This window comes from Drosophila kikkawai, chromosome 3L, assembly GCF_030179895.1.
Source record: "Drosophila kikkawai strain 14028-0561.14 chromosome 3L, DkikHiC1v2, whole genome shotgun sequence".
Lineage (NCBI taxonomy): Eukaryota > Metazoa > Arthropoda > Insecta > Diptera > Drosophilidae > Drosophila > Drosophila kikkawai.
In genome coordinates, this window is record NC_091730.1 from 523570 (window position 1) to 541978 (window position 18409).

The 18409-nt window shown below is 37.0% G+C and overlaps 1 protein-coding gene across 1 annotated transcript; it reads right to left on the reverse strand.

The window, feature by feature from the left end:
- Window positions 1-10450: 10450 nt before the first annotated feature.
- Window positions 10451-13394, reverse strand: LOC108078496 (uncharacterized). Its single transcript, XM_017172390.3, has 3 exons — window positions 13376-13394; window positions 11629-11693; window positions 10451-11348 (listed from the first exon to the last, which is right to left on the reverse strand). The coding sequence occupies exons 2-3, from the start codon at window positions 11671-11673 to the stop codon at window positions 11133-11135; spliced, it is 261 nt and encodes an 86-aa protein (XP_017027879.1). The 5' UTR covers window positions 11674-11693; window positions 13376-13394; the 3' UTR covers window positions 10451-11132.
- Window positions 13395-18409: the final 5015 nt, after the last annotated feature.

The following is an 18409-nucleotide window of genomic DNA, read 5'->3' on the forward strand; positions in this document are numbered from 1 at the left end:
GAATAAAAAACATCATTTGATTTACGGGCATTTGTTTGTGTGTGTCGCGATTTATTCCATTTTGAGTGAGAGCAAGTCGGTATTTTTCAAAGATATCTGATTAGATATAAACGATTATGGAGATTTTAAAATAGTTCGTTTGCATATATTATGGTGACTTTAGAAAGCATTAACTTGCACCCAAGCTGACATAATGAACCAAGCAAGAAGCTCATAATTCTCCATCAGAAAACTGACAAATTTCCAGGGAGTTCCGGTCATTATTGTCTCATTCTCCAAGCATAAATCTTTTTTGCCGTATCACGGATATATCTCTATTCTCTATTACAATCTAATATATCACCAGTGCAATATATCAGGCATTTCCGTTGCTTTCCCCTTTCGGCATTCGGCATTCGACTTTCGACTGTCGGCCTTGGCAAAGGCCTAATAAATAATTGCACACCGATACGTATACGCAATATGCCGAGCCAGAGTTTTAGCCTTTGTTGCCGGAAGAGAAACAGCGATGGCTGGCCTAAAAATAAAAGCTTTCTCGCTTTAAGACCTTTAGATCGCGTAATACAAAAACTGCCAACATTTGTCATAATTCTTGCAAACAGAGAATATATATTTTTGGCTTACGCAAAAATGCGCAGAATTAAAAATCAATAAACAAACACACACTCACAGAAGATTGTGGAGGTGCGGCTGGGGCTCGGTCTGGTGGCACGTATTTCCGCAACAGTTGCAATTCTCGAAAGCGATAAACAAATTAAACAAAAAGAAAAACAAGAAAATTTTAAATAAAAAAAAAAATATTTATATAAACAGAACAAAAGAAAAGTAATTTAGAGAAATCAAAATATACGAAAGCTGGTTAGACTAAAAGAAATACCCTACAGAAGGTAGCATCAATTTTATTAAAATAAAGAACCACTTCATAAATAGATATGTAATTACAAAAGAACCAATGTAATTATCCCCAAAGGCTTTTTTGTGTAACCTTCTTATGCATGTAACCCACGCACACAACCCTAGACGGTACCGAGTCTTAGGTGAAAGGGCTAATGATATGGCGGGAGCAAGAGTATGAGTTCGAGCTCCAATTTGGGCTCGAGTGCGGAATGTAGACGACAGACGTCAGAGGAAATTGTCACTTTGTTGCAAAAAGAACACGTGCCGCTGATTAGTTAAGTGAGAAGGCCACACGGGCCAGATAGAGAGCTGCTTCTTCGACTCGTGATATGTGTGCTCTGGCTGGCCCCTATTCACAGCCCCCCTATCACCCTTACCGCCCTCCCAAGCCAACCAAACCCAACCCTCTTTTCGTATGGCGAACGCATCATAAAAATTATTTAACGCTATCGCACATTTGTCATGCCGCGTTGGCTCTTTTGCGTGCCTCTCTGCCTCTGACTCTGCCTTTTATTATTATTATTTGTTGCTGTTGTCGTTGTCGCCGCCTCTGCCGTTGTTTCTGTTTTCCTGCGCTTTTGTTTTTACGATTATTAAATTTTCTCAAAAAAAAAAAAAAAATAATAAAATAAAAACAAAATAAATGAAATGAAAAGAAAAGGCCAAGAAATATTCTGCACTGACGTAATAACATGACAGTGAGATAAGAGCGAGAGAGGAAGCGAGTTCTTTGATTATTTTTACGTGATTTCTCTTGTGGCGAATGATGATTTGATTAGACTGCAGACTCGATTTAGATTAGGCCACCACAAGGGGTTTTCAGAGGGGGTTTTTTAGTGTTTATCATATATACCTATAACTTGTAAAAATTTGTTACTAAATTTGGAAAGAAGAAGTAAAACAAAGTAAAATAATTAGAGTAAAAAATATATTTAGAATATTTCTTTAGGGGTCAGAGTTGTACCAGGTAAATAATCTATAGTAAAACTCTCAATTTTTGTATTATTTTTTCAAATTCAACCAAAAACCCATTAAACCAAATACCTGGAAAATAGTGGGTTATAAAACGGAAGCTTGAAATTCGAATATTTGTTCTTCATTTCGACATTCAACCTGCGATCCAAGATAAACCACGTACTATACTTAACCCTAGCAGCACTTCCCAAGAGAGCAACTTCCCAGCAACTCTGACGAAATTACGGGGTAATCATAACCCAAACTCGTGATCAATGTTCGTGTGACTTGTGATTAAATCAGAAATTTTGGCACAAATACCGTACGTATGCGAATATAAACAATCACTTCGCCACGCGGTTATCTGCAGCAGAGAGTGTTTATTTTGGTAAACGTTTTCTGGTAAGTCACCGTTCTTTCACTGATAAAATGCCTAAATTATCGGTGGCAAAAATAATTCCCAGGCCAAAGCACTGACGTCATGTGTATCGGATAAGAAAGACCAAAAGTCATGGTGAAAGGGGGTTGGCAATTGAAAGAAAATATTAAATAAAAACAAAAAGAAAAAACTGAAACCATTTTCAAGTGATTTCCGCTTTGGACAGAAGTCAGGCGGCGGGCGTTGCCGGCGGATCTCCCAAACACTTTCGGTTGATTTGGTTTGTCAATATTAGCAAGGGGTCAATGGTATATTTTATGATGGCACGTGTCTGACCGGACAGAATCGAAAGCAGCACCAAGCGAAACAGCGAAAACAAACAAAATTAAACAATAAATAAATGACAAAAGTGGAAGAGTGGCAGAGAGGCAACAGCACAAAAAACAAATGGCAAACTATTAACGCGTTTGTTTACACGCCACAACAGCCACAACAACATTTAAATGATTGTCATAAATTTTTTTTCGCTGAAAACCAGAGAGAAAAAAAAAAAAATAAGAAAAAAACATTGAAAGAGTTGACGGTGTTGTGACAGGCGATGACGAGAAGAGGAAGTTCCAGGGGTGGTAGACCCAGCCACTAAGCACTCGCCATAAATTGGGCAAGAGATCGGTGGCAATAAACTCAAATCAAATTAGGGTTTCTAGTTTTTACTTTTGAACGTACCAAAACTACGTATACGTAATGTAAGCCATAGAAATTACGTATACGTAATGTAAGCCATGGAAATAACTTGAGACAGTAACTGGATAAGCTTTCTTAGTAGACATTATTCAACTAATAATATATACAATTTTTAGAGCACGTACAACCTATATTTTAGTATTGTATGTAAATTAAACAAACTCGTAACATGTCTAAATCAACACGTCTTGGTGATGATGATCTAGAATACATCACTTTTTGAGGTATGGCGCCTCATTCTTACTAATTTATAAACTTTCACTTCAATTTTTTTTATCATAATTTAAAAAAATATAAAATTACAAGAGTTTACTCAAGCTTAATACCTCTAAAAAAAAAAAAATAAATAAATAAATTTGGCTACAAGATAGCTGTGCAACCTGCAAAAATTTCGATTCAGAGCAATGTATAAAATTCAGGAAAAAAAATAAATCAAACAACCTGCACACGCGCGCAGCTAAAACACACAACCAACAAAAAAAAGAAGAAACGTCGCCCCAATGATGGGTAAGCAGAATACGATACCTTGTATAGAGTACGCCGAAAGGGGGCGACGGCCTCCGCTCACTAAACCTTTTATACTTTGTATATTATACATTGTACATTGTATTTTGCATTTTGAATTTTGTAGCATTGGAATTTCGCGTAAACAACAACAGAGATGGCCAAGCGAGACGAGAGCAGCGCCAGCGAATGTAAGCGTGTGCAGTCTAAAATTGGACAGAAATGCGATTCCCCGCCGCCCAAGACCCCAAAGGCAGGAAATAGAAGAGAGAGGATCCCAAAGATCCAAAGATGATGCCTCCATTGAGTCTCGGCCGGATCATCTCAAGTTGCCCATGGCCGCCGCCCAGCCCAGTCCATTCATTCGCATGATGTCTTGCATATGGCAGCAAAAGTTGCGCGTGCGGTCGTTCTAAAGTAGAGCAGCACGTGGAAAGCAGGCAGGGCAGGACGGGTAGGAGCTGAACGCACTGCGGGAAATATAGGTCAATAGTTAAAGGGACCTTTAAGGAATCATAAATTGGTATTAAATCCCATATAGGACCATAAACCTTAACAATTTATAATGAAATCGATGAAATAGAAAATACATTTAAAATTTAAGAATTACAGCTAAACTAGATATTAATTTTGCTTAGTGTATTAGCTTGCCGAGGTGGTATTTTCGATGTGGGCGTGCATTTCTTGACGTGTGCATCTATTTGTTTGCCCACGAGTGTTTACGTCCCTCAGTCTGTCCCCGTCTGTCTGTCCATTCGCTTGTGTTTACCCTCGACATCAAAACAGATGGCCAGACGCAGACGACCGCTGGGTGGTGCATTTACAAGTGGTTATTCGGCGAGCGGCGGCGCTTTCTATTGATCAGCCAGTGAAATACGATATGGGAACACACACAGATGAATTACCAGGGGGCTGAGCCGGAGCAGAGATAGGAGATGCCGAGGAAGAGTCTGTGCGTGCGGCCAACGTGACGTATGAGTGATGCTCGCCGGAATGCCTTGAATCATGCACACGCGGCGTATGAGTGATATCTACGTAGCTTCGCCTCGATTACGTTCTTTATGAATATTAAAAATAAAAGCGTGTGTTGTGCGTAAAACAGAATTAAGTATATTTTTGTAGTCGACACGTTTAGAAATTATTTCAAGAAAACATTTAAAAGCACATTAATGAACACGATTGTAAGTAAGTTTGCCATGATGGAAATGTTTAAAAAATATTAATAAAATAGATTATAAGATTATCAAAGTAACTACAAAGAAACTAAAAACCTCCTGTGTTTTTTCTAAGCAAACCAAAATAAAATCCCAAAAATAAAACCAAAACCCATCGAAATAGCAACGATTACATTACCTAAAATAGTGGCACCCACAAACAGCATTTAGCTGCAGCGGTGAAAATTATTTTAAAAATTTGCAAAGCCAAAACAGAAAATTAAAATACATTTTCTACCGAAATCGCATAAAATTGCTTTTGTTGCTGTTTTTGCATTAGAATGTTTGCTCAAAAACAACGAAATGCAATAAAACACCGCCCAGCGCCGGGCCGGGTCGAGAATAATATATAAACATTGCGAATTCATGGGCAAACAGCAAGTGAGCGAGCAGAGGGATGATTTATGAAAATATAACAAGCGCCGGCGAGCTTCGATTTCAGCTGTTCGATATATTTCCACGAAAAAAACCAAATCCATTCCGCAATTACGTCAGCTGTTGCCCCTCGAATGGCGTTCACGTGCGGTCAAGTGATCGCTCCATGTGCCAGTCACCGGCTGACGGACTCCTCCCCTGTTCCCTTGAAAACTACGACGACAACGACGACGGCGACGGCGGCGCCACCCACTGAATCGCAAAAAGCCCCAAATGAGTTGAGCAAATGTTTTCGCCTGATTCGATCTAATTTTTTCGCCTCTTCTCAGAAGTGATAACGATCTGAGAATGTTCAGCGAGGGCAACGCCTACAAAACACGCCCACTACCAAGTGTATTTCGCCTGAAAGCCACCGAGAGCTTAATGAGTGGGTAATGAAGCGTAGGAAAGAATATTACACAAATACAATATAATAATGCAAATATTTTACAAATATTTTTTAAGCCAGGTAAATTTTATACTGTGTTTCAAATTCAAAAATTAACAGAAATAAACTTATAACAAAGTTTAGCTAAAAAAAAATTAGCACAAGTACATAAGTTCTATTGCGAAAGCAGGTGACAAAATGACAGCTCGCTGGATGGAATTTCACAAGCATTCCAAAGTCAAATGTATTAATTTCAGATTCATTAGTTTTAGTCGCTGATTGCGATTTGAAGAAAAAATTCCATGCCAAGACGCGTGCCCAAGTCACGCACTACTCATCAGGCTTGGAAAGAGAGGAGGAAGTTTCTGGGGGGTTTTTTGTAGTCTCCCAAAGGGGCTGAAACTAAGCTTGAGCTGACTAAAGCTAGGCGCATGATCACAGCCGACGACGACACACGCCTGCGAAAAGTTCTTTCACCTCGCGCGGATTTTAGTTTCAATTCTCCGTTGTTCCATACTCGGGGAGCTTTTCAATGTCAGCGGATAGATAAGGGCGACGCGTTGATAAGGGGGGCGGCGAACGAATTATAAACAAATTTATTCGCGCGTGGCAAAGAGCAAGAGCAGCAGCTCCAACAGGTGTAGATTCTCCACTTGAGAGGCGACGGTCCTCTCTCTTTCCTCACCTTTCATTCATATTTGCTGTCTCTTACTTTGTTTTCTATTCTCACTTTTTTTTTTTTGCTGATAATACAGCAGAAACATTTTTTTATAGCATTCTATTTCCGTTCACATTTTGTTTCGATTATTTAATAAATAATTTATTTTGTTTTGCTAATCTATGGATGATTTTTTGCGTTCTCCTGCAGCCAGTTTTGTTTTTTGCAAGCAACAAATTTATATATACACTTGTCCAGTGTCTAAGGGATCGTATTTCTTTTATTCTTGGAAGTGTTCATGCTGATAATCCCAATCAATCCAGTTATAAGCTGCCTCAAGGTCATCAGATGATAAGGACAATTTGGTAAAGGAATGCAATGCGGCTATATTTATTTACTGATTAAATAATTGAACGGGGAAAAACGTAAAAATTAATGAATGGATATTAGGAAGGGTTTTCTGTCAATCTAAGAAATACCTTCTGCTGTTATAATACAAAAAATGTACATTATTGATAAGAGATATGAACTATTTGCATATTTTTATTTATTTAGCCAACAAATAGCTTTCGTCTTTGGCCAGTAAATATGTCAATTAGTGTTTCAAATCAAATCATCAATAAACGAACCACTTTATAACCCATTCAAGCAAAGCTCTCCAGGGGACGGATGATGAAATATAACAATTAACTGAGTAAAGGCAATCAATGTCTGAATAATGTGCACAGTGAAATCGGCGGCATGAATAATTAAAGGCGAAGTTGTATTGATCAAGCGCAGATATGGACAAACAAATTATAAATAATCTGGCAAATCTAATAATAAACTCAATTGGCTAAAACCTATACCGAGAGTTGTCAACTTTGCCTCTCCACTATTCCGTATCCGAATCATTCCCATTCAAACATCTCCCATCACAGTCTTTGACCGTTTCGCATTCTTGAGTTTAAATTGCCGCTGCTGCTGCTGCTGCTGCTGCCGTTGTTTATGTTATTAACACAACAAACAACCACTTAGCTTCGAAAATGATTTCAAGCATTTGGGGGGGTTTAAAAATAAACATCAAAGCGAGAGGGACGGCGACGGACGGAAGCGCAAGTACATAGAGTACGAGTACGAAAGCGAGCACCAGAGTGGCCAAAAATAAATATTGAGTTGGCTATTTTTAAACCGAAAAGCCGCGTATCCGTTCCTCAATTGCACGGACACAAATTGAAGTTTCTATATATATACACATATGTTCCGAATCGTATCTGATCGGATCGCAATGTTAATTGGCAGCGCTCGAGCGAATCACATCGAGTCTAGACTCGAGACAAATCGTTTTAAATTAGATCTTTTGACTTCAATAGGCCCGCTTCAGGTGGAACTTTACTTTCTATTTGTTCAGGAACAAATTATCAAGGAGAAGACATTTTTACATTTAAAATTAAATGGAAACTAAATAAAGATCTTGTAGATTAAGTTTTGTTTTCAAAGTTAGTCAATCTTCTTTATCAGTGTCCACTTTGATGCTTTAGGGAATTGGGAATTTTAAGATCAATATGTAAGCAATATCCGTAAAACCTCTAGGATTCTATACGTAAAATCTGTCCTTTAAATTTAATTTGGGTAATAATAATATTTTGTAGTCCTTTTTGATCTTACTTCTGTGCAAAAGTGGCTCTGGTTGGTTTATGAGTGGGGGGTGCTGCCATCTCGGATTATTAATTATGCAGGCGAAATTACATTTCAGCGATTTACTTAGTCAATTGAGTACAATAAACATGGCCAGTAACAGTAATTGTCGCTTATGCTTGTTATTGTCGTTGGTGCATTTCGCAGTTCATAAATCACGAGCTGGCGCAAAAGTATCTGACAGATACAAATAGCGAATGGCCGTCGTTGCCGTTGGCGTAATGATGGCGGCGTTTACGTTCATTTACACTCCATCAATTGCGTAGTTTACGGCCCAAAACTTTGGGTAGGGGGAAAAAAAAAAGTAAAAAAGCACCCATCATCGCATGCATTCGTGGCTTAATCAGCAAACGGGCGAATACGCAGTTTTGGGCTTGCCTATATTTAGTACTACTCGTGGGGCAATTAGCAAATCGAATGCGTAATTCTAACGGCGCATATACCGCGATGCGGTGGCGTCTGATGTGTAAATATAATTAAACATGCTTGTTTAGTGATCAGCACACAATCAGAAATATACACATGCATGTTTACATTCGACCGGCGATGCTCCTTGGGGGTGTTGTTTAGAAATGGCATTGTGTAACCTAGAACATGGTACATGGAAGCCTGTCTGAAGGGGACTTGAAGCCACAAGTAGAAATTTTAACAATCGAATTTAGTTTTAAACTAAGTCTACAAATTTGGCATGTCTAGCTCTTATAGTCTCTGAGATTTGGAGTGTACTTGTGAATTTGTAAATTAAGTAATTTATTTCAAATAAATTTTAAAGAATTCAGTTTAATTCTTAATAGTTGACCTTATAGAACATGGCGAAAGAAATAACTGTAAAATGCACATGTAAGTAAAATATGATATCAAAATAAATACATATCAAAAGACATACAAAAATAAAACTACATTTAAAAATGTACTAATGATGGCTAACAATAACATATTCCCAGCTTTTCAACACATGTATTTCAATAAATTTTCACCCCGACAACGACTTTTGTTTACATTTCCCATGTGCAGGCACGCGTGCAGCAAGACGCAAAGTAGTTTCTAACGTTTCTCAACGCACTGCCATTCTCGTGTCTTGCTCTCTATATGCTCAAGTCATTAGGATGTTAATTAGTGGAAAACTAATTAAGCCAATGCTAATATTTGCCAAACACTGGCAAACTTAAAAATATTTGCCAAAAAGGTGCATTTAGAAAGTTAATATATGCTAAGAAACTAAATTTTAAACGCAATTCAATTCTCTTAATGCGCACTTTTGAGCTGGCGCCTGAAAAAAGATTAGACGAGGCAAAGCCAATAATTACCCTCAATATATAGTATGTATCTCTAAGGTGGATCGCCCTGCAAAATCATATATACATATGTATGTATGTGGGTCAGAGAAGCGATAAGACAGACATGTGAGTGCTCAATGAACTCACGTGAGTGCGATTTGTGAATGATTTACGACTGACACTCTCGGAATATATATCTTATGACTGTCTGGCATGGGACCCTGTTACGCGATAGCCCATCGAAGTCATTATAGCCTGCATACACCACATGTGCCACATTCCCGATACTACCATCCTATATATATATATATATATACGCACAGATATGTATATGCTCAAATCGCAAATGTGCAAATTCAATTTGCGTGAACAGGAAGCGAACGTAAATCAAGCGGCAACGCAAAATGGTGGGAATTTGAGTCTTGCAGTGGAGCCGCCAGCCAGGAAATCTTAGCAGTTGATCAATTTTAATGGCCCGCCACTGGAATTACACTCGGGATCCCAGTCCCAGAGCCATGGGCCGCATTAGCAACTTGGCCATAACTTTACGCGGCGGCGGCGGCACCTGGCAAGTGCAATTGCGACTGGAAATAAACATAAAGCCACTGAGGTCGGGGCCACACACATGGCCACAGTGGTCGAGAATCTGCCAAAGTCTCTTCAAAGTTTTATTAATTTTTCACCTTAATAGGTAAAAAAGATGAGTAACGCCGTACATCATCTTGCATATGACAATACGCATTTTATTAATATATATTTTATAAAAAAATATCCATGATCATAAGAAAATATCCACAAGTTAAGCCTTAAACCTCTTTTCATAAGCATTCTCCCAGATTTGCGTGCCACTGTGCAACGTTTGCAGTGCCTGAAATAAATGTTTATCAGTCCAAAGCGCACAGCGATTATATTGGCAATTATATCGCCACATCGGCGCTTCGCACGTGACCAGTTTCAAGTTCAACGGAAGAAGGCAGCGCAATTGTTCGAGGAGGCACAGTTCCCGTCCCTCGAGGTGCGGTAGAAAGACACACAGCAGGCGGTGGGCTCTTCGCGCAAAGAATGCTTCCTAGTCTTATCTACGGCGCAGGTGACTGTCGTCGCGAAGGGTGGGCAGGTGAGCTGCTCACTCAACGTGGCACATGTCAAGGCCAGCAGTGGCAAGCTTATGCAGGCCAAAGTTCCATTCTCAAGTTCAAATGCAGAGGATGGATGCAAGCAGGATTATGCGGAAAGTCCGGACAAGTTACACAAGTTCTAAGCAAACTTACTACCCGCTGAGCAGTGCTGTATTGGTGTTATTAAGCCAGCGGGATGGTATTAAATTTAAACACAATTTTAACCTTTAAGGTAAATTTTATCAAGAAAGTTGTTTATATCAACAATATAATTTAACAATAAACATTTTTTAAATTCTCTAAAATATTATTAATCACTTGATCTACATGGAAATTCTGTTGATATTTTTAACATTTGCCTGATGAGTTTTCTATTTATATTTTTCGCCTTAAGGCAGTGCTTGCTGTCTGATTGATGCGGTGCCAGAATCGATACATTTTGATGTGTATTTCATAAAATGGCATTAAATGGAATTTAAGCTGCCAAAACAATACAATAGTGAGAAGGGAATGGAGGTATGAAAGGCAGGCACACTACGTGGCGACGCCCCGCAATTCCAAATCAATTATGTTACTGAGCTCTCTTTCTAAGAAAAAAAATTGGTGCCATCAGTTATGTTTTTATATCTGCTAGGCTGTGATCTAACAACCAAGCCTATTTAAATAATGTTTTTGATATAGTTATGCATCTTCCAATGATATAAGATTTAATTTTAGGTCGCTTAAGCGCCCAAAACCAAAAGTAAAGAAATTTTTACTATATTTATTACCAAAATTATACCACATTAATTAATGAATTTTTCTTACTTTTTTTTCTCCAATTAATTTTTCAGTGTACCCCAAGTGCCAAGGGCCCTAAACAAACATCAAGGGAAACTGAAGTTTCAAACACAAGTGCCGCCTGCTCGCTAGCGTCCAGCTCCAGCTTGGGCGTTGGCACCCACCTCGGATCCAGCTCCAATGCCGGCTGACATCCCAGCTCCAGGCCCGCCCTCTGCCATATCGGCGCCTGCACCGCCCTGGGCTCCAACTTGACCGCCAGCCCCTGCCGCTGCTGACATTCCGCCCTGAGCGACGCCCATGGCTTCGGGCGGCGGCCCCGGGACTTGAGCCTCGGCGATGCACTAATTGAGGAAAAATGTATGTGGGTTCAGAAGGAGTAAATCACACGGAGCATTCAAGTGGTTTCCAAAAGGTGGGGAATTATAAAAATTTGATTAAATATAACCAAAAAGTGATTTAATTTGATTAATTTTCTTTTTGTTCAGAAACTACGTTAGAAATGTTACAATTTAAGGGCAACAGCAAATTACACAGCTTTCTTTAGGTTTTAACAGGATATTAATCCACCTCTATCCCTATTCCTTTTAAAAACCATTTTTTATTTAACTACAAAAATCTCACCATTAGCACGACCAAAGTTGTCCAGGATAAAATTGTAAATTTCATAGCAAAAAGAGTACACTTTCCTGCAACGAATGCAAGTAGTAAAGAAACTATAGATAACTGTTGCAGAACCCATAGCTTTATATACCAACCGGCCTAACCATAATGTCAGCCAAATCTCGTGGGAATCGCATACCTTGTATTATCCAAAACAAAAATCTTGAACAGCACTCGAAAAATTGTTAACGAGCTAACTAGACAACAACAACCAACAACACACATCGTTCCGTTTCCCCTTGGGCCCGATAGCATCTGCCGTAGTCGTTCTATTATATATTATTAATAAATTTTATTGTTGACAATCGTTTAATTGTGCTCCCGTGCCCCGTGCATGTTTCTGGCGTGAGTCTATTAATAAATAACTAAATAATTAACCGACGACCAGTTCAGTCCAGTCAAGCAAACAGTTGAATGATGACATTGGGGGACGCCACCACAGTACTCCGTGTTATTGTGGGAAAATTATTGAGTAATTGTGCAAAGTACAAGGTCAAATAAAAATGGAATAAACAAAAACAAAATCGAAACGAAAAGGGGCCAACAACTAAATGTCATGGCGAATTCGCAGAAAAATAATAATAATTTTTTTAAAACCACAAGAATATTATTTCTGGCTCCAAAAGTCTTATCTCAAAGTCACAGTAATCACTCATCTGAGTCACAATAAAAATTCGGTAGAACTACAATAGTCAGGTCCAAGAAATAGTACATGTTGAAAACTAAGTCCCGCGACTTTGAAGGGGAATTAAATGAGTCATGCAATCAGTGATTAGTGCGTGGTTCAGGCACTCAAAACCAATAGTTGCTGCTTAAAACACTTAAAATTAAACACAATAAAATAAAATAAAAAAAAAATACAAATATATAAAAGATTTCCTAGATTTCACTGATACAACGGCTTACGTCCGTCGCCAAACTCATAATTAAACAAAGCTGTGATTACTTTAAATCTGAAAATGTTAATCTATTCATTGGAACAGTAATAAACATGTTCTTGGAACAAAAAATCAAATCAGAACTACAATTCTGTGAATTGAATTCACAAAATTCATTTAACTCATACAAATTCTGATAGTAATTTTAGTAGCGAAATTCAAATAATTGATTTATTACTGCCGTATTCATACCAAGACCTTGTGCAAATAAAAATGCAACAATGATAAACAAAACAATTACATTACACACACGCACATTCACAAACTCATATGTAATTACAAATTCAATGATTTTTAGAGTTAATTTGTTTATTTGCCATCCTCATGTCATTAAAATTTAAGCACAGAAAAATAGATAAATAAATAAATAAATAATCCGCTTGCCAATTTGCGAAATGCAACTGCATTGAGCAAAAAATTACCGCCAAAACAGCAGACCCCATACATCCCCATATATGTATAAGCCGACGCATCTCGTATATATAAACATCGTTTGTCATTGTTATTTGCTCATCTGTGGGTGGCCGCAGTAATGGGCAATATTCCCCGATTATCACGTAGCTCAATCCCAAATAAAAACAAAAAAAATTACACACACTGCGGAGACGGCGTTGCTGTAGCATCATTAAAAATTAAATCAAAATTAAATGTTCATCAAATGCAATAAAAACGATTGGCGCATACGATTTTTATACACTTTTTTTAGCGAATTATATTGAGATATGTATATGTGTGTATTTGAGTTTTATTATTTATTTTCTTCGGCTTACTCTTTTTTATTCTGCGCACTTGTATCGAGGAAATCCATTTGAGGTTTGTGCATTATATGGGCTTCATAATCGTTCTTTATCTTATTTTTATACGAAACAAACAATATTTATTGTTTTGTTTTCATTTCGGAATGTGTTTTTGGATGGAAACAAAGAGTTATTATTTTTGTTTTAAAATTTTCCTTTATTAATTTGTAAACAACATTAAAAACCACAGAACAATAAACTTATTTAAAGATTAATAAGAAATAACATAAAGAAATTTTGGGTAATTTCACAGAAAATATAAGCGACAAAATAAATTAATTCATTGGAATTTATTTAGCTTTTGTTATTGTTACTTGTGCATTTTCGGGGAATAAATAGGCAACAAACTTATTATTTTTAAATAGAATTTTCAAGAACTTGGTATTTATAGATTTCCAAACTATTGAAATAGGAATCATCCATAATCGTCGCCTACGGTGTACTGGGCACCCGCCTGTGGCGTATCATATCAGGCGTATCATGCTTATTTTGCGGTTTATTTTCTGAGAAAAATTGAATTTAAAAAAAAGTGTGACATATTTTCTGGAGGCGCCGCCGATAAGGCGCTTCCAGACGGCGACAGGCAGCAACAATAACAAAACGAAAGCCAAACAATGACACCGAAAGGGAAACAACACAGCAAGGGCAACAAAAACAACGGCGAAATTGCAAGACAACAATCCCACAGATACAGATAATACAAACTTACAGTTGTCGTAGGTATACGAGTTGCGCCGCCGCCACTTTGGCATTCAAAGCATCGTCGTCGCCGATGGATTGTCCATTGAAATTGTAAGTCCCCGCCAAGTATTTGCCTTCGGATGTGAACGGGCTGACAGGAGAGGAGCGTCGCGTCTCGGCAACAGAATCTTCGATGTAAATAATTAAATCGAATTCGAAGTAAAACGCAAATACTGACTAATAAAGGCGATCGATATTTGGTGCAAACCTAAAAATAAATAAAATTTATAAATCTCATTGAAAGCCTAATAAATAATTTTAATTTAATTTAATAATTCACTTACCTTTATTGTATTTTTAAGGCAACTTTGTTTTTGCTTTGCTTGGGTTAAACTGGAAGCTTAATTTGCGGATTTTTCCTTTTTCTTCTGCGTAGGATGACGGCAATCGATACTTTATGAATTGTACCCTGCTCTCAGAATGTTTCGTCCACGTTCATCCTGGCGGATAATAAAGTTGTTGCCGACGCCCGGCCCTTTGAAAATTGGCTTGTGGGCGCCCACTAATTGCCGCTGCCAAAAGAGCGGGGGGGGAGAGAGCGGCAGCGGTTGTGTTTATAAAGCGTGAAATGAAATTATCATCGCACACATTCAATTATGCTGTAATGAAGTGCGGCTGCAATCTCGCCGCCAAAGGAGTACCAGCAACAGCTGTCCGGGGTCACTTCAGCTTCAGTGTCGCAGGTCACTCACTTGTCTTGCTTATTAGCCAAAGAAAGGGGGCAACGAACCCAATGTGCCGCAGGCGGAATCGAAACACACACCAAATACGCGTAAATCCTTTGATGAAGTATCATATACCCCGCAATTAGTTCGTACCTTCATAAACACACATTTCACTACATTTTGGCCTATTTAACTTAGGGATTACACCTAAAAACACTGATGGAAAGCGAGGTAGAGAGAGCAATGACCTGAATATCGGTCACAGGGATCCCCTGCTGATGCAACATCTCCGTGAGCAGAGCAGGTCATTAAATTAAAATAAATAAAAACATACATAATAAAGTGCAATTAGTTGCAATATAAAGCAATAAAAACAAGAAAGGAAACTAACTTCGGGAGCCCGAAATTTGTATACCCTTGCTGTTTGCCATAGGATCGGTCATTCAATCAAAAATCTATCATAACTAAGCCAAAAAAGTATCAAATTCAATTCTGAAAGCTTTTCTGTGCTAGTTTTTTCTAGGGTAACGAAACTGCATACTAAATTTCACATTTTAAGAAATTGAAATTTTTGCCAATTTCTTCTTTGACAATTGAACCATTTTAGAGGTTTACGCCGATGGTTAAAGGCATCGGCGGCGGCGTAGAGGTCAAAATGACTCGGCGGCGGCGGCGTAGTAGTCAGAAAGAACCGGCGGCGGCGGCGCGTCAAATAAGGCAAAAAGGCCATTTTAATGAGTTATTTTTTTTTTTTTAAGTTTTATAAAGAACAATGACACTGAAGGCCGCGCTGAAGCTGCGCCGATGCCGCACCAGCGGCGCGCCGCGGCGCGCCGTTATTTTCATAATTTGGCGGCGGCGCGTCAAATAAGGCAAAAATCGGCGGCGGCGGCGGCGTGGCGCGGCGGCGTATATGTCTAAACCATTTTAAGACCTCAAAAATAAAAATAAAAATTAAAAAATTTGTTTTCTGCTAAACATAGCTAGATCGACTCAGCTTTTTGTGCTGATCAAGAATATATATGATTTATAGGGTCGGAAATGACTCCTTCGCTGACTAAAATCATAAAACCCCTCAGGAAGGTCTAAAATATTCACACTCTTTAAATTAATATTTGTATATATTTTAAATGGCAATTTTTTGTATAAAAAATATCATAACTAAGCCAAAAAAGCATCAAATTCAATTCTGAAAGCTTTTCTGTGCTAGTTTTTTCTAGGGTATCGAAACTGCATACTAAATTTCACATTTTAAGAAATTGAATTTTTTGCCAATTTCTTCTTTGACAATTGAACCATTTTAAGACCTCAAAAATAAAAATAAAAATTAAAAAATTTGTTTTCTGCTAAACATAGCTAGATCGACTCAGCTTTTTGTGCTGATCAAGAATATATATGATTTATAGGGTCGGAAATGACTCCTTCGCTGACTAAAATCATAAAACACCTTAGGAAGGTCTAAAATATTCACACTCTTTAAATTAATATTTTTATATATTTTAAATGGTATTTTTTTGTATACAAAATATCATATCTGAGCCAAAAAAGCATCAAATTCAATTCTAAAAGCTTCTTTGTGCTAGTTTTTTCTAGGGTATCAAAACTGCATACTAAATTTCACATTTTAAGAAATTGAAATTTTTGCCAATTTCTTCTTTGACAATTGAGTCATTTTAAGACCTCAAAAATAAAAAAAAAAAATTTTAAAAAAATTTTTCTGCTAAAACATGGCTAGATCGACTCGGCTTTTTGTGCTGATCAAGAATATATATGATTTATAGGGTCGGAAATGACTCCTTCGCTGACTAAAATCATAAAACCCCTCAGGAAGGTCTAAAATATTCACACTCTTTAAATTAATATTTGTATATATTTTAAATGGCAATTTTTTGTATAAAAAATATCATAACTAAGCCAAAAAAGCATCAAATTCAATTCTGAAAGCTTTTCTGTGCTAGTTTTTTCTAGGGTATCGAAACTGCATACTAAATTTCACATTTTAAGAAATTGAATTTTTTGCCAATTTCTTCTTTGACAATTGAACCATTTTAAGACCTCAAAAATAAAAAAAAAAATTTTTTTTAAATTTTTCTGCTAAACATAGCTAGATCGACTCAGCTTTTTGTGCTGATCAAGAATATATATGATTTATAGGGTCGGAAATGACTCCTTCGCTGACTAAAATCATAAAACACCTTAGGAAGGTCTAAAATATTCACACTCTTTAAATTAATATTTTTATATATTTTAAATGGTAATTTTTTGTATACAAAATATCATATCTGAGCCAAAAAAGCATCAAATTCAATTCTAAAAGCTTCTTTGTGCTAGTTTTTTCTAGGGTATCAAAACTGCATACTAAATTTCACATTTTAAGAAATTGAAATTTTTGCCAATTTCTTCTTTGACAATTGAACCATTTTAAGACCTCAAAAATAAAAAAAAAAAATTTAAAAAAAATTTTTCTGCTAAAACATGGCTAGATCGACTCGGCTTTTTGTGCTGATCAAGAATATATATAATTTATAGGGTCGGAAATGACTCCTTCGCTGACTAAAATCATAAAACCCCTCAGGAAGGTCTAAAATATTCACACTCTTTAAATTAATATTTGTATATATTTTAAATGGCAATTTTTTGTATAAAAAATATCATAACTAAGCCAAAAAAGCATCAAATTCAATTCTGAAAGCTTTTCTGTGCTAGTTTTTTCTAGGGTATCGAAACTGCATACTAAATTTCACATTTTAAGAAATTGAATTTTTTGCCAATTTCTTCTTTGACAATTGAACCATTTTAAGACCTCAAAAATAAAAATAAAAATTAAAAAAATTGTTTTCTGCTAAACATAGCTAGATCGACTCAGCTTTTTGTGCTGATCAAGAATATATATGATTTATAGGGTCGGAAATGACTCCTTCGCTGACTAAAATCATAAAACGCCTTAGGAAGGTCTAAAATATTCACACTCTTTAAATTAATATTTTTATATATTTTAAATGGTATTTTTTTGTATACAAAATATCATATCTGAGCCAAAAAAGCATCAAATTCAATTCTAAAAGCTTCTTTGTGCTAGTTTTTTCTAGGGTATCGAAACTGCATACTAAATTTCACATTTAAGAAAATTGAAATTTTTGCCAATTTCTTCTTTGACAATTGAACCATTTTAAGACCTCAAAAATAAAAAAAAAATTAAAAAATTTGTTTTCTGCTAAAACATGGCTAGATCGACTCAGCTTTTTGCGCTGATCAAGAATATATATGATTTATAGGGTCGGAAATAACTCCTTCACTATGAAACACACTTTTGACTAAAATTATAATACCCTGCAAGGGTATAACAAGGTAAGAAATAGTCCTTGGACACGCTTCGTCGAATTTGCAGTCATTGGTTTGCGGATTCAAAAATTCCGATTAATTATTGTGCACTTTGCCCGCCGCGGTCGCCACCATTCCGTTTGCTTCATTTCTTTTTGGCTGCTCTTTTGTTTACGTTCGATTATCGTCGACTCTGCGAATTCCGTAACTCAAAAAAGAGCCAACGTCTTATTACGTAAAGGAAGAACCCACTACTACGTACTCACTAAGACGACCATGT